The sequence below is a fragment of the Nematostella vectensis genome, chromosome 10, assembly GCF_932526225.1.
Source record: "Nematostella vectensis chromosome 10, jaNemVect1.1, whole genome shotgun sequence".
Taxonomy (NCBI): domain Eukaryota; kingdom Metazoa; phylum Cnidaria; class Anthozoa; order Actiniaria; family Edwardsiidae; genus Nematostella; species Nematostella vectensis.
Genome location: NC_064043.1, coordinates 3,310,750 through 3,332,317, shown reverse-complemented (window position 1 = coordinate 3,332,317; position 21,568 = coordinate 3,310,750). Strand labels below are relative to the sequence as shown.

At 40.8% G+C, this 21,568-nt stretch overlaps 3 protein-coding genes across 4 annotated transcripts; 2 read left to right on the top strand and 1 right to left on the bottom strand.

The window, feature by feature from the left end:
• The first annotated feature begins 6 nt into the window (after positions 1–6).
• Positions 7–3,367, top strand: LOC5516406 (signal peptidase complex subunit 3). Its single transcript, XM_032386238.2, has 5 exons — positions 7–249; positions 342–415; positions 942–1,018; positions 1,190–1,305; positions 1,792–3,367. The coding sequence occupies exons 1-5, from the start codon at positions 107–109 to the stop codon at positions 1,925–1,927; spliced, it is 546 nt and encodes a 181-aa protein (XP_032242129.1). The 5' UTR covers positions 7–106; the 3' UTR covers positions 1,928–3,367.
• A 2,425-nt stretch (positions 3,368–5,792) lies between these two features.
• On the top strand, positions 5,793–6,908 carry LOC116620672. The gene is made up of 2 exons (XM_048733495.1): positions 5,793–6,190; positions 6,239–6,908. Exons 1-2 carry the CDS (start codon positions 5,793–5,795, stop codon positions 6,906–6,908), a joined length of 1,068 nt encoding a protein of 355 aa, XP_048589452.1.
• Positions 6,909–12,596: 5,688 nt separating this feature from the next.
• LOC5516407 (ubiquitin carboxyl-terminal hydrolase 46) lies at positions 12,597–21,568 on the bottom strand. 2 transcript variants are annotated; one of them, XM_001636490.3, is made up of 11 exons: positions 21,460–21,568; positions 21,308–21,385; positions 20,988–21,201; positions 18,976–19,056; positions 17,815–18,059; positions 16,532–16,608; positions 16,191–16,274; positions 15,903–16,035; positions 15,501–15,565; positions 14,747–14,825; positions 12,597–13,929 (listed from the first exon to the last, which is right to left on the bottom strand). In XM_001636490.3, the coding sequence occupies exons 1-11, from the start codon at positions 21,460–21,462 to the stop codon at positions 13,828–13,830; spliced, it is 1,161 nt and encodes a 386-aa protein (XP_001636540.1). In that variant the 5' UTR covers positions 21,463–21,568; the 3' UTR covers positions 12,597–13,827. The 2 variants fall into 2 exon arrangements, with proteins under 2 accessions (XP_001636540.1, XP_032242130.1); XM_032386239.2 differs by lacking the exons at positions 12,597–13,929; positions 14,747–14,825; positions 15,501–15,565 and adding an exon at positions 15,597–15,707.

Sequence of the window (21,568 nt, the reverse complement as noted above, 5' to 3'; positions counted from 1 at the left end):
GCTGACCGCAGATTCAGCCAATGACCTCTCGCCAACTCTGAGAAGAAAAGATCGGCTTTTGGATTTTCCTGACTTATTTCACACTTTTAGCCGTGAGTCAACCAAAATGAACACATTTCTTTCGAGGCTAAACACTGTATTCGCGTTCACCTTAACTGTACTTGCTGGCCTTACGTTTCTATGTTTTATTTCAACTGTTTTTCTCGATTACCAAGTAAAAGTTGACATCAGCACACAGAAAGCCTTAGTGTGAGTATGCTGGTTATATAGCATCTGGGTTCTCTCTGTTGTTTAGATGTCCATGCATTGTTTATTTGAGGGTTTCTTTCTTTCTTTCATAGGCGACATGTTCCAGATTTCAGCGTATCTAGAGAGAAGAATGATCTTGGATTTATCACTTTCGATTTAAAGACTGATATCCTTTTGTTCTCATTGTCGTTGTATCTAGCTTACTAAAACATGAAATGATCGAAGTGTTTGCCAGGTCAGATGGATTTGTGTGGAACTTCCATTTTCTTTGCGCAACAGCTTGTGTTTTTTTTACTCAGTGGAATTCCCCTAATAATTAAAACAATGGTCAAATTCGTGACAAACAAGGGTGTCCAGCATTGTTAGGTCTAGTAAATAATGATTTACCATTGTGTTGGAGTAGGCTGCAGAAATTTGTAAAGACAATGTTTGCGCATACAAACTTTGGATGACAATGAACACCTGTGCTGTGCACACATGACGAAAATGGAAGTACAAGATGACCTGGTGATGTAATGGCCATATTGTGTTATAACACATGTAGTTCAGCAAGATGTAGAATTTCATCGAGCAGAAGCAGCCATATTATCAGAAAAGCACCTAGGATCTATAGAAAGGATAAATCATCATCATCATAATTCTTGTTGTTGTTGTTGTTATTATTATTATAAATTTTCCTTGACTTTCTTCACATTTCAAAAGGCTTTTTAACTGGAACACCAAACAGTTGTTTATCTATGTTACAGCGGAATATGAGACCCAAACAAATGTAAGTGCTGGGCGCATGGTGTCCATTTGTGTGTCTGTCTGTCAAACATTTGCCACAAACAGATTTTGACTTAAGCATGTAGAAATGACTGAGAATTTGTTTCTTGGGAATTTTGATTTTATTACTGTAGTTTGAGTTAATTTAGCATTGCAGATTATGATTTGATTTCAGAAATTTAATCAAGTTGTGGTTTGGGATAAGATCATCTTGCGGAGCGACAATTCCCAGTTGAATTACCAGGGGATGAACACCAAATATTACTTCTTTGATGACGGCTCAGGACTGAAGTGAGTAAAGACATGCAAATATTTATTGCAATATTTTATTGTACCACACTACAAACAGTCAATGAAAATTCATTATAACATAGCAAATATAACATCTAATGGGGCAGGGGCACCACAACAGCCAAATTCATTAATTGTGGATCCAAAGTTATAAGAAATAATTATAAAGCTTACATGATATGTATTATTTGGTGGGCTGGGTTGGGTAAACATGTTATGAGCACGAGACTTCCAAAAAAAGGTTCATACTATAAGTAGGGGGTAAACGTTTTTAAAAAGAAAAAGATGCTACAGTATTTGATTGAAAAGAATGTCAATTAACATAGCAAACAAATGTTCATGTGCCTTTTAAAAGCCCAGCTTAGAAAACTGTGTAAATCATAACTGTGAAACTCACACCCGCCTGACTTATTATCTTTAACTTGTTGATCGTGGTGCAGTCTCACTGTCATTGCTCACTGTAACCATTTCAACTTTTCATTTCAGGGGTAACAGGAATATTAGTCTACATCTGTCATGGAATGTGATCCCAACTGCAGGAATCTTACCACTCATCTCTGGCTCCCAGGACAAATTCAAGTTCAACTTTCCAGACGCATACACTCCTATCAGACAACAATAGAGATCAATAGATACCACACACCCCTACAGTAATGGACAACCATAGAGATCTATAGACACCATACACCCCTAATAGACAACCATAGAGATCTATAGACACCATACACCTCTAATAGACAACCATAGAGATCTATAGACACCATAAACCCTAATAGACAACCATAGAGATCTATAGACACCATAAACCCTAATAGACAACCATAGATATCTATATACACCATAAACCCCTAATAGACAACCATAGAGATCTATAGACACCATAAACCCTAATAGACAACCATAGAGATCTATATACACCATAAACTCCTATCAGACAACCATAGAGATCTATAGATACCACACACCCCTAATAGACAACCATAGAGATCTATAGACACCATAAACCCCTAATAGACAACCATAGAGATCTATAGACACCATAAACCCTAATAGACAACCATAGAGATCTATAGATACCATATACCCCTAATAGACAACCATAGAGATCTATAGACACCACACACCCCTATCAGACAACCATAGAGATTTATAGACACCACACACCCCTAATAGACAACCATAGAGATCTATATACACCATAAACCCTAATAGACAACCATAGAGATCTATATACACCATAAACCCCTATCAGACAACCATAGAGATCTATAGACACCATAAACCCTAATAGACAACCATAGAGATCTATAGATACCATATACCCCTAATAGACAACCATAGAGATCTATAGATACCATACACGCCTAATAGACAACCATAGAGATCTATAGACACCATAAACCCTAATAGACAACCATAGAGATCTATAGATACCATATACCCCTAATAGACAACCATAGAGATCTATAGACACCACACACCCCTATCAGACAACCATAGAGATTTATAGACACCACACACCCCTAATAGACAACCATAGAGATCTATAGATACCACACACCCCTAATAGACAACCATAGAGATCTATAAATACCACACACCCCTAATAGACAACCATAGAGATCTATAGACACCACACACCTCTAATAGACAACCATAGAGATCTATAGACACCACACACCCCTACAGTAATAGACAACCATAGAGATCTATAGACACCACACACCCCTAATAGACAACCATAGAGATCTATAGACACCATAAACCCCTATCAGACAACCATAGAGATCTATAGACACCATAAACCCTAATAGACAACCATAGAGATCTATAGATACCACACACCCCTAATAGACAACTATAGAGATCTATAGATACCATACACCCCTACAGTAATAGACAACCATAGAGATCTATAGACACCATAAACCCCTACAGTAATAGACAACCATAGAGATCTATAGACACCATACACTGCTATCAGGGCAACAGATACAGCTGAAAAAGTAGATGTCATTGCTCTGCCTTAACATAATATGGAATCAAAATATACCAAGATTCACGAGACTAACCATAATTTGGGTGAAAATGGCCTAGAAGTGCCCATGTGGCCTCTCTAACAAACGGGGCTTTTGGGTTCAGAACCCAGATTCAATCTCAACCTTTTTTCACGAAATTAACTCATAGAAAACTCGAACTCGTAGTCTAATTGTTAAATATACTTTTTCAAACCCCAAATTCCACTCAATAAATATTTAAATTGCACTTCAAAGGGAAATATATAATTGGAAATGGGGGGCGGTGGGTGTACGATGCTACATTCAGCTTTGTCAAGCCCCGTAAACAGCCTTTAAAATATAAGTGATTGAAAAGATTGAAAAGACAAAAGAAATCGAGCTCCATTGGCCAAGTATCGAACCTGATAAAAACCAAATACAGATATTGCAGATATATTGCATATGGCTCCAGGCTACGGCATATTCGGCCCGTACACCTCTATCTAGCGAACTGTTAAAACGAAGGTACAAAAGGCAACCGCGCCTCAATAGGGATGCAATAACCAGGTTCCTAGCCCTATCTTATACGGTTACGCCACGCACAGCTCGCTGCGGTAAAGCCAAGAGAGATACACGCAAAAATGCTGATAGGAGATCAGAAAGTGAAGTTCCATGTGGACTGTGGAGCAACAGTGAATATTCTCCAGAGCAAATACGTAAAGAAAAGCGACATAAAGCCGACAAGTCGGAGCTCAAACCACAAGGAGTCTACCGCGTGAACGTCACAAATCCGAAGACCAGAGAGAGCTTTGATGTTGAATTCATGATCGTCAAGGAGAACCTGACACCACTCTTGGGAGTACACACAATTCAAAAAATGAAGCTGATCAAAGTGCAGGAAGAGAACTTTGAAAAGGTGTGCGTCACCAAAGGCAAGGTGCGCGAAGAGAGAACAACCGGAAGTACAACAGCGAAGCAGATAATAGAGCAGTACAATGATGTATTTAGTGGCGACTTAGGGACACTCGAAGGAAAGCAGCATCTGGCTGTAGACCCGACAGTGCCACCTAACATTGCACCGTCAAGACGGGTACCTTTTACGCTGAAGCCGCAGCTGGAAGCCGAGCTACAAAGACTGACGGACATTGGTGTTAAAGTGCCTGTTGATGAGCCAACGGACTAGGTGAACAACCTTGTGGTGGCAACTAAGGAATCGGGAGACCTAAGGCTGTGCTTGGACCCTAAGCCACTTAACAAAGCTCTGAAGAGGGAGAGGTACCCCCTCCCAGTTATTGATGATGTTCTCCCGAATCTTTCAAAAGCAAAGATCTTCACCAAAGTGGATGCGCGTAACGGATACTGGCACGTCCAACTTGACGATGAGTCCATCAAGCTGACCACGTTTGACATGCCCTTCGGCAGATTTGCCTGGAAGCGGCTACCGTTTGGAATCTCGGTATCTAGTGAGATGTTTCAAAAGAAGCTCACCCAAGCCTTGGATAGGCTGGACGGTGTACTCACGGTACATGACGACATGGTGATTTATGGAGTCGGCGAGACTGAGGAAGAGGCACAGGATGATCATGACGAGAATCTGAAACGTTTTCTACAGAGGTGTAGAGAGCGCGGCGTAAAATTAAACAAGAAGAAGCTTCAAAAGGGATGCGAAGAGATCCCGTACTTGGGTCACGTGCTCACGCGAGACGGCCTGAAGCCTGACCCGGATAAGGTTAAGGCTGTCCAAGAGATGCCACAGCCAACTGACGTAAAAGGCGTTAGAAGGTTTTGTGGGTTTGTCAACTACCTAGCCAAATTCCTCCCAAACCTGGCGAGCGTCATAGGGCCAATCCAGCAACTAACAAGGCACGATGTTGAATGGCAGTGGCGACCGGAGCACGATCAAGCATTTGGGAAGATCAAAGAGCTCACAAGCAAGGCACCGGTACTGAAGTACTATGAGCCGGACGTGAAGCTGACTGTGCAGTGCGACGCCAGTGAGAAAGGACTGGGGGCCGCTCTAACGCAAAGGGGCCAGTAACAGTGGAAAGCGACATAAGCCCTTAGCAGCGATTGTAACAAAGCCCTTGAGGAGCGCCCCAAAACGCCTACAGGGTATGCTTCTGAAGATGCAGAGATACTGCGTTACCATTGTATACAAGCCCGGAACGGAGATGTATTTAGCAGACACGCTAAGCCGGGCATTTTTGCAGTCATCAAAGAATGCACAGAGGGAGTTCGAGAGAATCAATGCGGTAAAGTTACTCCCAATCACTGACGAGCGTCTAGCCAAGCTCAAGAAACACACCAGGGATGACGAGGTCCTACAGCAGCTGAGACAAGTGATTCAGATCGGCTGGCCTGGAAAGAGGAAAGAACTCCCTGCTTGCCTGATCCCCTACTTCAGTTGTCGGGATGAGCTTGCTATCTACGATGGTCTAGTGTTCAAAGGAGTCTAATTGTCTAATTGTCCCGAAGGCCATGCGTGCAAGCATGAAAGAAAGGCTACACAGCTCACACATTGGGGTGAATGGATGCCTACGTCGAGCGAGAGAATGCCTGTTCTGGCCTGGCATGACCAGCGAGATAAAAGAATTCATCTCGCAGTGCGAGAGCTGTTGCATGTACGACAACAAGCAGCAAAGAGAAACCCTGATGAGCCACGAGACGACAGAGCGTCCATGGGAGAAAGTCGGCATTGATCTATTCACAATTGATGGTAAAGATTACCTCGTTGTGGTAGATTACTTCTCAGGATTCTGGGAGATTGACCCACTTACATCCGATTGCAAAGCACCAACCGTCGTCAAGAAGCTCAAGGCCCATTTTGCTAGACATGGAATTCCAGACGTAGTCATCAGCGACAATGGACCACAGTTTTATTGTGGAGAGTTTGCAGCGTTTACGAATTGCTGAGGTTTTGAGCACAGAACCTGAAGCCCAGGACACCAGCAGTCCAACGGGAAGGCTGAAGCCTCTGTCGAGCAAGCCAAGAAGCTCATTCGGAAAGGGAAATCTAGTAGGGAAGACATATACTTGGGATTACTCGCGGTCAGGAACACACCAACTAACTCGAAGGGCTCTAGTCCGGCACAGCGTTTGCTAGGAAGAAGATGCAAGACCAGGCTACCAACAACGAGGGAGCTGTTGCGTCCCCAGACAGTGTCGACTGAGCTAATAAAGAAGCAGAAAAAAGAGCAGCAACAACGACAGGCGAAATACTACGACAGGGGAGCTCGCGACCTGGAGCCATTGGATGAAGGGGGCGTAGTGAGAATGAGGCCGTTTAGGCTTGGGAAGAAGGAATGGGACAGAGCGACTGTCCGCAAACGGCTTGACGAGAGATCATATGAAATTGAGACTGACGATGGTACAACACTCAGAAGAAACCGTGTCGATAACCGGATGCAGCAGACACCATCCCCTGAAGACCAGAGCCCCGCACCGGCAGCCACAGTGCCTGGTCCAGACCCTCCATCAGTATCGTCACCAGCAGCTACGTCTGCCACGAAGAAACTCCCACCAAGCGACAAAAGACCAGAAACTCCTGCAAGACCAAAGCGGATCACCAGGGAACCAGTCTACTTGAAGGACTATGTCCGACGCTGACTTTGTATATCTGTGTATAACAAGAGACTTGTTCTAGTGCATTCGAGCATTATTCTTTCATTTTGTTTTGTTATCTTCAATCATATTCGAATTGAACTTTAGACATCTTACTTCTGTAGAGGGGGGATGTTACGTGATTACTTTACAGATTGTTCTTAGCGCTATATTTAGATGATTGACAACACAATGATACTGTATTGTATTACCTACTCCCATGTAGATCTGATCTCTCTCTCTTTGTGAATAAACTATTGAACACAACACGTAACAGTCAGCACCTATTCAGAACCTCGGGCACAATTTAACTATACGGACCTCCAAGCCGGTAAATAACCAGCTTAAGGGATTCTGCAAACAAGTAGATAGCTCTGATTTGCTCTTTTATCTTGGGATATCCGAGTTTCACGTCGCGCGAAAGATTCGATGCCACTTTGCCAATTTTAAGTTGAATTCAGTCAACAAGAAAGTCCAATGACAAGACTGTCCACGTGGTGAGGATTGGACTATTGGCGTGCGCAAATTTACTCTCGTTCCCAAGCCATTCTGTGTATAGTGTGGATAGCTGTGGATAGTTGTGTAAGCTGTGGATAGATGTGTATGCTGTGGATAGCTGTGGATGGTTTGTATGGCTGTGTAATTGTGTGGATAGCTGTGTATGGTGTGGATAGCTGTGTATGGTGTAGATGGTTGTGTATGGTGTGGATAGCTGTGGATGGTGTGGATGGCTGTGTAATTGTTTGGATAGCTATGTATGGTGTGGATAGCTGTGTATGGTGTGGATAGCTGTGTATGGCTGTGTATAGTGTGGATAGATGTGGATGGTTGTGGATGGTGTGGATAGCTGTGTATGGCTGTGTATAGTGTGGATGGTGTGGATAGCTGTGTATGGCTGTGTATAGTGTGGATAGCTGTGTATGGTGTGGATAGCTGTGTATGGTGTGGATAGCTGTGTATGGTGTGGATAGCTGGGTATGATGTGGATGGTTGTGGATAGCTGTGTATGGTTGTGGATGGTATGGATAGCTGTGTATGGTATGGATAGCTGGGTATAGTGTGGATAGTTGTGTATGGTGTGTATGGTTGTGGATGGTATGGATAGCTGTGGATGGTGTGGATAGCTGTGTATGGCTGTGTATAGTGTGGATAGCTGTGTATGGTGTGGATAGCTGGGTATGATGTGGATGGTTGTGGATAGCTGTGTATGGCTGTGTATAGTGTGGATAGCTGGGTATGGTGTTTATGGTTGTGGATGATGTGGATAGCTGTGTATGGTGTGGATAGCTGTGTATGGCTGTGGATAGCTGTGTATGGTGTGGATAGCTGTGGATGGAGTGGATAGCTGTGGATGGTGTGTATGGCTGTGTATAGTGTGGATAGCTGTGTATGGTGTGGATAGCTGTGTATGGTGTGGATAGCTGTCTGTGTATGGTGTGGATAGCCGTGTATTGTGTGTATGGCTGTGTATAGTGTGGATAGCTGTGTATAGTGTGGATAGCTGTGTATGGCTGTGTATGGTGTGGATAGCTGTGTATAGCTGTGGATAGCTGTGGATGGTGTAGATTGCTGTGTATGGTGTGGATCGCTGTAGATAATTGTAGATGGTGTAGATAATTGTGAATGGTGTGGATAGCTGTGTATGGCCTGTGTATAGCTGTGGATAGCTGTGTATTGTGTGTATGGCTGTGTATAGTATGGATAGCTGTGGATAGCTGTGTATGGTGTGGATAGCTGTGTATGGTGTTGATAGCTGTGGATAGCTGTGTATGGTGTAGATAGCTTTGTATGGTGTGTATGGTGTGGTATGATACGGTATGTTACACTATCTTTTGATACACTTCAGGATGCGTACTTAAAGTAGTTACCAGCGATTGAGCCTACAATGTGACAGCGGTACCCGTTTCTCAGATACATGATCATAATTACCCGGATAAGGAAACTTGTGACCGAGGTTACAAGTTCAAACAAGGTGTGCTTACCAAAGAATAAGGTACCATCTTGTGTGCCTTCCAAAATTGCTTTGTGAGCTTGTGATTAATGAATCATTCCATTAAATATTTGCATTCAATGTCCTTGTCTTAATGTCCTTATAGCTTAACATAACACACATGTGAACCATCATAGGTGAACACAACACACATTTAAGCTATCATAGGTGAACACAACACACATTTAAGCCATCATAGGTGAACACAACACACATGTGAACCATCATAGGTGAACACAACACACATGTGAACCATCATAGGTGAACACAACACACATGTGAACCATCATAGGTGAACACAACACACATTTAAGCTATCATAGGTGAACACAACACACATGTAAACCATCATAGGTGAACACAACACACATGTGAACCATCATAGGTGAACACAACACACATGTGAACCATCATAGGTGAACACAACACACATTTAAACCATCATAGGTGAACACAACACATGTAAACCATCATAGGTGAACACAACACACATGTTAACCATCATAGGTGAACACAACACATGTAAACCAAAATAGGTGAACACAACACCATACCTGTCAACCCCAGAAAATCCCAAGGCTTGAGACTTTTAGGGGGGTAGGGGCGGGTGTATTTTTTGGGGGGTAGGGGTGGGGTGGGGTATATTTCATTTTTTGGGGGGGTGGGGCTTTCCTTTACAAGTGGTTTGTAAGCTTCAATAATAAGTAATCAAGAATCTAATACAATGTGAAGCTCTATTTATTGATAGACTCTAAGAGAGTATAGCGATTTACAACGCATACAGTATGCACTAGCAGTCCTATAAGATAATTGTGCTATTACGACAACTTGACTGCTTTTAGAGCATGGTTCCATGCCAGGGGAAAATCTGGATACACCTTCGTGCTTAAAACTGAATATGAAAGAAAGGCTGTCTGTTAAGTAGCCTCATTTGGTACGCTGTGGTGGCATGCTTGGCATCTGCAAGAACTGAAGGGGGAAGCCCATGTACCGACCCTTTGGGATTCCCGGAATTTTGCAGCTCCATTTTCACTGTAAGAATGCTGCCTAGCGTGTTATCATCATTAAGGCTGGCACGGAATGATGTCTTATTTTTCCGCACCATGGAAAATACCCTCTCCTCTGATGCGTTGGAATGCGGGATGGTAAGCACCAGGAGTGCAATCTTCGAAAGCTTTGGAAACCACAGCTGTCCATCAGGCCGGACCATCATGCCCATTTTATTCCATACGATAGGTCTGCCCTGGACTGTCCATCAGCTGCAGCATCAGAAGTGGGCAGCTCCTGGTCGTCCATCATTTGGTAGTCGTGCATCTCTTGTGTCAGCGCATCCATGTCTACCGCAGAGGTGAATGACAGAAGCTGAGAGTATCTAGATAACCAAAATGACATTTGTGCAATTATATAAATGTATTGCGGCATAGACAGTTGATGGGGTAGTTTTTCTATATACTTGCGTGCATATATTTATATGCTAACCTTTGGAAAACACAAAACATAATGTTAGCTTTCAGAATAGCGTTGCGACAAAAATACGGGGGTGCTCCCTTTAAAGTTGGCATTCAGCACTTATATAAATAAGCGAAAACGATTGTTCCCACCTTTCAACAAAGTACTGCACCATCGCTATGGACACTCTCTGTCTTTCCTCGAACTGAACAAATGCAGCTTTCTTAAGAAGTTGATCATCGACAGGCATATTCCTAACGGCATATTCAAATGACCTCACGAAAAATGCCCGGGCTCCAACTAAAAATATCTTCCTATCCTTATCGCTGATATCCCCAGATCCAAGAAGGTGATTCAATCTGCTCTTAGTCATGAAACCCAAGTCAATGCCAGAATCTAAGGAGAAAAATCATAATATTGTAGCGAATCTGTTAATCGTTATGTAAATGCAGAGTACCTGGATCATCATGTACTGCTCACTCGTACGATCCATAATTGAGCAGGGCCGTAGCAGGGGTAGGTGAGGTCCCCCCTCAATATTTTCTTCATATTTCTGTATTCCCCCCCCCCCCCCCTTCAATCTTACGTGGCCTGCTACGGCTATGTTGAGTACGCAACAGCCGTTTTTTGAAGCGTCCCTTGACAAGGGGGTGCAGCGGGCCTCTAGGTTGAATTTTACGGCTCTATCAGTTTTAGAAACGAAACTCTATTGTTTTAAATACCCCTTACTCTACCTGGGAGATGATTGTCGGTATCAAGAAAATCTTTAAAGGCATCGGCATCCTTCACCAATGTGGGAGGGACAAATTTACACGCAAGAAGCCGAAGGAACCTTCTTATTGATCCACAGACGCTGCCAATGAGGGGATCCTCTCTTTGCAAGTAGAGATTGAGCTGTAGGAATATCTGTAATGCTGACTGGTAGAACAGCAGATACACCTCCGTCATTGGATTGCTGAACGCTTCCTTCAACCGCTGAAACCTGCTGTGGCGCATATTGCTGTAGCATGCGGGTCACTACTTTCTCTAGGCTCGATTTTTGGCAAAACTGATTCGTAGCCCTTTCGGGTAATAATAACTACTGTAAAGTAACCTTACCTTTAGAAAAGATGCTATATGGCTTCAATTTATTAACGGCAAAAAGGGGTATTTTCTTTTGGGCTATCATTGCCCTGGTAGCCTCATAACCTAATTCAATTGCCCCCAGAAACTCTTTCTGTAAAGCCGAGAAAGTTTCAAAAGTTGCCATCTTGCCACCGGTACCGGAGGCAAGCGAGGAAGACTTAATTTCCCGCCAGCATGTGCCATGTGTAATTTTTAGCAGCTAAATGGCTTTCTTGCTTACCGTTGAGCCAATCAAAGGACTTTTGCAGTACGGAAATATCTCGCGGAAAAAATGCGTGCGTGGTAGAAAAACGGCGCTACAGAAGAAAATTATTATTCTTTATTACTTATAAAATAGGCTGAGGCTATTTTTTTCTAAGGAAAAACTTTTAGGAAGAGATCAAAATCGCTAAAAGGCGGGAGATTTGGTGCTTCACGCGGGAGAGCGGGAGATGTTGTCCAAAATCTTGAGACTCCCGCCTAATGCGGGAGAGTTGACAGGTATGCAACACGCATGTAAACCATCATAGGTGAACGCAAGGAAAACACACATGTAAACCATAAAGGAGAGCACAACACACATGTGAACCATAATAGGTGAACACAACACACATGTAAACCATAATAGGTGAACACAACACACATGTAAACCATCATAGGTGAACACAACACACATTTAAACCATCATAAGTGAACGCAAGGACAACACACATGCAAACCATCATAGGTGAACACAACACACATGTAAACCATCATAGGTGAACACAACACACATGTGAACCATCATAGGTGAACACAACACACATGTGAACCATCATAGGTGAACACAACACACATGTGAACCATCATAGGTGAACACAACACACATGTGAACCATCATAGGTGAACACAACACATGTAAACCATCATAGGTGAACACAACACACATGTGAACCATCATAGGTGAACACAACACACATGTGAACCATCATAGGTGAACACAACACACATGTAAACCATCATAGGTGAACACAACACACATGTAACCATCCTAGGTGAACGCAAGGACAACACACATGTAAACCATAAAGGAGAACACAACACACATGTGAACCATCATAGGTGAACACAAGCACAACACACATGGAGGAAATAATATACAGAAGAGAACATTTTATAGGCATTTCTTTTTTATTCACATCAATTGTACGGCTTACATACAACCGGAAATATATGTACAATACCTTGAATAATTACAATTAAAATGTGCCTCCAAAGTGATATCACGATAGCGTGAGGCGCATGCGTGAAAGCATCACTTACCACATATTTGACAACATATTATATTTCCTAATAGTGGCATTCCACTAAAAGTGCAACTGGGTAACAGGGCAATTAGGAGTCGACCCCGCCGTGTGTCCAGCTTGTTAAGCCTCCATAGATAATCCAGAAGCAATGGTCACATTAAAAACATTCGAATCACGAACCAACCGGGTACGCGCTTTTCAACATTCTGTGAGCTCCAGTTAGAATTACCGGTCGATTAACTCCGATATACTTTCGTTAGTCAAAAGCCCTCTGGGCCAGGATTAAGATCAGATCACACCATTTCACCACAAAGCGCCAACCGATACAACAGAGAAACGTTCATCATTTTGTTGGTCATTTAATTGAAGTAGGAACCTATGGTTTGAAGAAGAAATTGGATTTCAAATTGAAAAAAATGAACAGTATCAGCTACAGTTAGCTATTACTCAAGTAAGAAAGTCAAGAAAACAAGAATGAAGAGGTAGATTCAGGATACATGAGACAGATCAGTTTTCCTTCAGACATCTGTCTAACATAACATGAAAATAGGTACGAATCGCATCGGATTTCTGCCAATTTGAGTCTAGTCACACAAGCGGCTTGTCACGCAAGAGACTAGTCATGCCAGAGGCTAGTCACGCCAGAGGCTAGTCACGCCAGAGGCTAGTCACGCCAGAGGCTAGTCACGCCAGAGACTAGTCACGCCAAAGGCTAGTCACGCCAGAGGCTAGTCACCTAGAGACTAGTCATGCAAAGGCCGAGAAGGCAACACCCTGATACCAACAACTCAAAGAAGAGCCCCATTCACAGAAACAAATGGAACCTACGCTAAGAGCATCCATCATTCATTCATGACAACAAACAAGAAGACGCATAATGGAAGGAGCAAGACAAGGAAATAAGAAGATAAAGAATAACGCAGTATTTCTATGATCAAAAATGGTTAGAACTAAATTGGAGGATTTCAGTTTGGAAATCTCTAGATAATCGTAAAGCTAGAAATCTTTCACCTTAGGGGTCCTTTTAACTTAGAACCAATTACCTGAAAAATCCCTATTTGTCTATCTAAATCGCTAGAATAAATCCAAGGAGTTGTCAGACGCGCGCCTCGTAGAACAAGATATACCCAGATTCTGAGGACTTGTGGATATCGGAAGTAAGGCCATAGAAGTCTTCTATTGTATGTGGCTCAATTTTCTAAGATTGAATCCAATCAAATTCTAGTTAACATATTGTTTCCTACTTATATCGCTATTAAGGCCTATTTTCACTAGCGAAGTAGACGAGATGGAGAAGGATGCGGAGACACGGAAGGAAGCGGAGATGGACAAGGAATCAAAGACGGGAGATGCCTGCTTTGTGTGTGAAAATCAATGCAAAGGAGAAGTAAGCAGAGAAGGAAGTGGAACAGGAAGCAGAGACAGAAGAGAGACGTTTGTCACCTGCTATGCATGTGAAAATGGGTGCAAAGAAGACAGAAGCGGGGAAGGCGCAGAGAAGGAAGTGGAAAGTGAAGCAGAGACAGAGGAGAGAGTGGAGACGTTAGTTACCTGCTATGCATGTGAAAATGGGTGCAAAGTATACAGAAGCAGGGATGGATGCAGAGAAGGAAATTGAAAATGAAGCAGAGAAGTATGGAGGGAAGTAAGCGGAGAAAGAGAAGAAAGCGGAGAAGTAAGCGGAGAAGGAGAAGAAAGTGGAAGTGGAAAAGTGGAGAAGGAAATTGAGAGGGAATTGGAGGAAGCGGAGAAGAAAAATGTAAAATGTAGAAGGAGAAGGAAGTGGAAAAGGAAGTGGAAAGGGAAGGAATTGAACAACTCCTTTTCTTCCTTCTCCACTTGCGTCTCCTTTGGAATGATTTTTCACAAATGCTCTTATGGCTATTTATCCTTCTCTGTCTACGTTTTCTTCACTAGTGAAAAACGGGATAAACCATCTGAAGTATTTAAAAGCACGTAATAGCTACTATAGTCATTCAATTCAACATAAAATCATACCGACAAACATTTCATACCTCTACAATGTCATCGTCAAAAAGCAGCCAGAATCCATGACTCTTGACTATTGTGATGTAATGACCTCGGTTAGGACCACTTTTGAGAGATCAAAGGATACACATCACACATAAGCACAAAGGGGTGAAAAGATGAAAGGATAGACATCACACATAAGCACAAAGGGGTGAAAAGATGAAAGGATAGACATAAACACAAAGGGGTGAAAAGATGAAAGGATAGACATAAACACAAAGGGGTGAAAAGATGAAAGGATAGAAATAAACACAAAGGGGTGAAAAGATGAAAGGATAGACATATACACAAAGAGGTAAAGAGATCAAAGGATACACTCACACATAAACACAAAGAGGTATGGTATTAAATGAAATGTCGAGTATCTATATAGCATAAATTAAGGTTGCAAGACATAATCAAATGTGCTTCACATGTGACATACTTTACTTGTCAGTGTACAGACACACATAATACAAATGGCTAATCTATGAGACCAACTTGCTAATTAAATATAGCTATGTTTCTTTGCATTCCTGCTATCCATTTTTACATGCACTGTACTTTTTATGATTTTGCTTTTTTGTGCTCATAAAAAAAGAATGCACAAAAACAATTCAAGGTAACAATATTTCCCGGGTTGCAAAAAATTTGCTTTTTGCCTGTTGCAACATTAGGTTGCAACATATTTCCAAACTGAAACAAATAATTCATGATTACATAAAAGGTTCATAGAAGAAAAAAGAATTTTGAACTCACCTCCCACAATGAATAACAACAGACACTAGGTCGTACAACTGATCATTGTTAACAGCATCGTCAGACTGCAAATAAAAAAGCCTTGATGAGCGTTCATGGTCGAGATAATTATCAACTTATTGGCCAGGGGGTGGGGGTATGATAGCATAAATGAATGGGGTCGTACAACTGATCTGAACTGTACAACTGATTGACAGCATCGTCAGACTGCAAATAGAACAGCATGAGATTTCATGCTCAAGATGATTAACTGTTTGGGATAGGGGGTGGTGGGAGTATATGCATAAATTGGTGATGTCATACATAACTTTATACCCAAAAAACGGTCATTACTGCCTGGATAGCACCATGAAGACATGATATGGCAGCTTGACGTAAGATGAGGACAAGGTTAATACTCACCGTATTGAATAACCTAAGCTCAAATGGGAACACAACACGATATGACAGCTTGGTGTATCTCTGAAGCTGCTCCATGTATTTGAATCTCTTCAAGTGGAGGGCAAGGAGCTTAGGAAGTTTCTTTACTCGCATTCTGTAGAGCAAAGCCCGATATTGTCACTGAATTTTGCATGTGCTTCAAGATTTAGGAAATTTAAGACGAGAGTAGGAAGACAACTTAAATAGACACTCTCAAATGAACTGTGCATGGAGGAAGAGTACATTATTTGTTTAAATTTAGAATCTCACCGTTTTTGTGCCTCTTGCTTTGTACAGCAGGTTTCACAAAAATACTTATATTCACTACACAATGTCTCTGTGGAAGAGAACCCCCTGCAGATAAAAATAGCAACCAAAATTAAACTTTGAACTAATGTGAATAGAGTCACTGGCACACATTAAAAAATATACATATAAGGTCTGAAAAAGGTCACCTAAAACAATAGGTAATATCATTAAAGTAGCACATAAAAGGCTGAGAAAGGTCACCTTAAACAATGAATTAAAGTAGCACATAAAAGGCTGAGAAGGTCACCTTAAACAATGAGTAATATAATTAAAGTAGCACATAAAAGTCTGAGAAAGGTCACCTTAAACAATGGGTAATAGAAGTATTTTGCTCCACATCCACCGACAAGTCAAGGAATGACTCATCTTTGCTGCTTACCTGTTTAAAAAAGGGATGATGGCATTAATATGGTTGCTGTTAATTAACTTAATGGATCCAAGAATGCCCCCATTGTTTCATAGGTCCAGTGTGAAGCTCACAGGTTATAAAACAATGGAATAAATAAAATTGGCTCTGTAAGTTCCTGTCAGGCCAAAGCAATAAAATATATGTATCATATGTACAGCATATTGAGAAAATCACAAAGGGTTGGGTTATTCTTAGCATACATCCTAGTCCAAACCTGGACTATCTTTGCGCTCGACATTCTGGCGCGCTTGAAAGAGGGTCCAATATTTATTGCATGCACATGTGTGAACATGTACCAATCAGAACGCTCAGGGCAAAATTTGAAATACAAGTGTGCACAATAATGACAGGCCTAAGGTGAGTCAATTCCCACTAGACATTGTTGAGTGCAGAGCTCTGAAAATCGATCATCGCTAAGTTGAAAAGAATGTTTTATACATGTGAAGGAACATCAGTGAACTTATTGTGATTTGCTTTCTATAACAATGCAATAAAATGTGATTGAAAATCAAATTCCAAATAAAGTGTGCGCTCGTTTGAAATGTCACTATTGTTCTTAAGTGAATGTGTGAAAATAACGAAAACTAAAAAGCTCATCGATTCATATCTTTTTTTCAGACTCTTATTATCATTTGTCCTGTTCCCAGAAAAGATTGTTAATCAAGTATTTACCAACGACCAAAATAAGCATATTATTTCTGAAATACCCTCGCTCATCCCTTTCGTAGCCATCACGCCACACCACATATATGTGGTGTATTTTCGTGCATGTGCATGCAATATATACTGGAGCCTCTTCCATGTGAGCCAGAATGTTGAGAGGAAAGAGAGTCCCAGGTCTGGACTACATACATCCATCCCTGCTAATTAACCTGAGTGAGTTTATTGAACATAGAGGTATTCAAATAATCAGCTAAGAAGCTTGAAATTTGAGGTAAGAACAGTCCACACACACAGCAAGTATAAAGAGGGACCCCATTTTGCTTAACAACAAAGACCAGAAATTTGAAGCACTGTCTTTTAAGACTTTTATAGTTTGCTAGTTACAATGCATGATGTATCCTCCCAAGCTCTGACCCGGAAATAAATATGGCTTTTGTCCATTAACATTTATGGTCATTTAGAATTCTTATATTTTACAAGAACACAAACAACTATTTAATTCATGACACTCACTGATTCACAGCAGAGACACCTTGTCTCGTTTGTCAGCGTTCCCTCAAACATCTCGTGCACCCATGTGGTTTCTGTACGCATATTGCTGTTAGTGGTGGTTGGATTATTGATGATGCAGTTGGCAGTGCCGTTAGGTATTGCGGGAGTGATAGACCCTATGGTACTGGCAGAGCTTAGGCTGCCCTTGCTGCTAATGCTCCCGCTACTGCTGTGCTTTTCCTTTTCCTTTTCTTTCACTTTTTCACCTGAAAAAAGTTTGTTAAAAGAATCATCAATGCAGGCTATATGTGTATGTCTTCAAAACACTAAAAAATTCAGATAAGCCTAGATTAAATAGAGAGGAGAATTGTTGAGGGTTTCAACTCTCATGGCCTTTGCCTGTGCACTCTCATGCACTTTGGACTTCTTCAATTTGTTCACAAGGGTGTGAATGAGAGTTAAAATAATATTTCTGTCAGTAGTTTCACAAAAAGTAAAATCACAGTTTCATTTTCGAAACCTGGATTCAATATATATGTCACCAATTTCAAAGTTTCAAGTAAAGTATATTTTAAAATAAACTTTCCTTCCTCACATGTGTAATACAATTGATTTAATATCTATTTGCATTTGGTTAGTTGCTTGGCTGTAAGGTTGATACAGATTATTCATGTGCATTATCATCATGCATTTTAAAAGTGGGTTAACTAAATAGTGGGTTGAGAAAATAAATACTATATAAATACTAAATCAATGAAATCACATATATTCCAGTTGTTGGATCTGTTTTAGCTTTTTTTTTCGCGTTATAGCATTACCTTGCAGAAGATAAGCAATTGTGTTAAGTAGATAAATCAAGAATTCTAACAAAATGTAGTTTGGGCGTAACAGTTGATATTCCGTGTAATTTAGCGCGTGATTCAGTAAAGAATCCTGCAAAATTTTTATTTTTTAAGAAACATGTATTGCAAAATCACGCGTAATTTAGCGCGTAATGATTGATTTTTCAGATAATTTAGCACGTAATTTAGCAAAGAATCCCGCGTTATTTTGAGTTTTTTTCCACGTAATTCCAGAAGCCCTGCAGACGATGAGCTATTATGTTGGGTAGATGATTCAAGAATTCATTACCTTGCAGAAGATGAGCTATCATGTTGGATAGATAATTCAAGAATTCATTACCTTGCAGAAGATCAGCTATCGTGTTGAGTAGATAATTCAAGAATTCATGAGCATCCTGTTGCATGTAGTTATCAAATAATTCTAAAGATAAAGAGTATGACCAGTTAGATCATCTGTAAGCACTAGTCTGGTGTTATGCTATTCATACAAAAATGCTATGCCTGAATGGGTGAGGGGTGCCACTGTGTTTGACATTGTTGTGCGTGCTCTCTCTACTAAAATTACTTTTCTGTTGATGTATAAAACAAATATATCTCATTTTTTATGTGTTCCCAAATTATCCATGGACTACACCACAGCCTGTCATGAACAACAGCCATGCAACATGACCCTTTCTTGTGCATACTTACCATAAATGACCTAATAAACGCCTGGGGCGTTTGTTAAATTTCAATGGTCCGAGGGGGCTCATTAGATAGGAGGCATTTATTAGATAGGGCCGTTCTTTACAAACTATGAAAATAAAACAAATCCAACAGGCCTGTAACCAGAATCAAAATTTCACCAAGGCAAAGGTAGCCACTGGATGATAAATCCAACAAAAGCAGGTGTTTTATCTCATACTTTTCAATTGTGAAACACTAAACATCAAAATTTTACCGAGGCGAGTGCCTCATTTGCCTCATGCTGGCTACGACCCTGCCCAAGTGCAGTGGGATTCTAGTCTCAGCCAGGATCACTTTAATTTATAGCCTGCCTAGCAAGCGTATACCCTGTGACGAATGTAATGATTTAACGGTGCAAGTATGCGGTATGTCGGTAAACAGAAACAAGAAGTAGGCCTTGTTATTCCTGGATGCTACCCTGCGAGGACAAAACGAAAGAAAATTGCAGACATCATAGGCAATGAGATCTGGAACGTTAGAGAGTGGTACCCTCATTTTGAACTTGACATTAAACAAGATGCTACTTGCTTACCAGTGCAAGATGGCAATTAAAGCAGGATGGCAATTAAATTACCATTTATATTTCCGGAATTAAAGCAAGATGACAATTAAATTACCATATATTTTCCGGAATTCCTATGTCATTTGTCTTTAAGCTGGCAGGGAAGGGAGCAGGGGAGGGGAGGGGCATTTAATAGAGGGGGGCGTTTATTAGAGAGGGGCGCTCATTACAAACTTGTAAGCTTAGAGGGGGCGTTGATTAGATCAGAGGCTTTCTTTAGATAAGGGGCGTTTATTGGGTCATTTAGGGTATAGTAAACATAAATGACTGTTATCATCATCATCATTATCACTACATATAGAACTAATACCCTCAAATTTACAGAAGAACATACATATCATTAATCTTTGGTGAATACCTCAGACAAATAAGACATGAGCTTTAGATATTGCAGGGCTGAACCTGGATTTTAGAAACTCTCTTAATTACACAAAACCCACCTCTGACCTAGAATAATCCAATCTGAGCACAGAATTGTTACCACTGATCTTTGGGGATTTCTCATAATTTTAGAAATACAAATCAAGGTGACTTTTTCACCTCTTTTTCAACAGAAAAAAAAAGAAAAGAATAAGAGGGTACTTTGCAATCTGTTGCATTAGTCTTGAGATACTTGCATAATCAAATAAAAATAAAGAGAAAATTAGAATAAATAAGAAAAATTATCACTTAATGCATTTGTATATTTTTCCAAGGGAAACCTATGAAATTCCTGGTATTCCATTATTTTTTAAGGTTGCATGATATAGAAAATCGCCGACATCAACAAAAAATGAACCGGTTTCAGAGATGTTTGACGCTTCACTGAACACTTCTCTGCGAGTACGTAACTCAATCAGTTTCCCTCTTGCAGTTTGCAAGACCAAAGATTCGAATTACTTAAGATTACTTGCATTGACAGAAGCATAAATATATTGAATAAGTATTAGGAGCTTTGATCCAATATTTTGTGAATAACGATCGTCGCTAGGCTTTCGATCTTACAGAGACGATTAAATATTCTGCAGGATTATATCAATAATTATTTTCTCAGCGGAGGAAGTAGTTAAAGTCGAAAATCTCACCGTTCTCTTTTCTAAGTCTTGCAACAAATTTCTTAGGTGCGATGACACCCACTTTTTTCTTCTGCGAAGCGATGTTGTTGAACAAATCTGCTAAACATGTGAGTAAGGTCTCTTTCCTCTTCGAAGGTGGCTTGTATGACAGGACCTTGTCGCGAAAAGGCCGGCAGAAAAACAAAGCTTGCAGCACCGAGTTGCAATAACAAGTATTTCCAAACTGCGGATATGAAAGAGTACGAATTGATTATTTAAGTCTGGTATAACATATATGTATTAAATAACGCAACGAGAAAGAGGTCTGCAACAAAGTAAGCACTACTTACGTTTACAAGCCCAAAGAAATGTTCATTCGGAGGAAATTCATGACCAATTTCTTTCTCGAGTTGAGAAGTGTTGGCACCCTGTAAAGCAATTAGAAAAACTCGTTATACCTCTATTATAAACTAAAAGATAGCGCTGTAACACTTGGACCTACCATTTGTGTTTTATGCCCATTACTTTAATATCTTTTTTCGGGGGAAACAGAAACCATTTTTTCGCGTTTCAAGACAGCCATGAAAACCAAAATAGTCACATGCGCATGC

Bases quoted from the DNA above. Each gene is read 5' to 3' on its own strand.
- LOC5516406 (XM_032386238.2), top strand. From the start codon at position 107: ATGAACACATTTCTTTCGAGGCTAAACACTGTATTCGCGTTCACCTTA. The intron at 416-941 runs ATATCCTTTTGT...GACTTTCTTCAC, and splicing joins CACTTTCGATTTAAAGACTG to ATTTCAAAAGGCTTTTTAAC. The intron at 1,019-1,189 runs GTAAGTGCTGGG...ATTTGATTTCAG, and splicing joins AATATGAGACCCAAACAAAT to AAATTTAATCAAGTTGTGGT.
- LOC116620672 (XM_048733495.1), top strand. From the start codon at position 5,793: ATGAAAGAAAGGCTACACAGCTCACACATTGGGGTGAATGGATGCCTA. The intron at 6,191-6,238 runs GTTTGCAGCGTT...CAGAACCTGAAG, and splicing joins CCACAGTTTTATTGTGGAGA to CCCAGGACACCAGCAGTCCA.
- LOC5516407 (XM_001636490.3), bottom strand. The intron at 21,202-21,307 runs GTAAGTAGTGCT...TCATATCCGCAG, and splicing joins ATTTCTTTGGGCTTGTAAAC to TTTGGAAATACTTGTTATTG. The intron at 13,930-14,746 runs GTATGAAATGTT...ATTCAATCTTAG, and splicing joins TTGACGATGACATTGTAGAG to AAAATTGAGCCACATACAAT.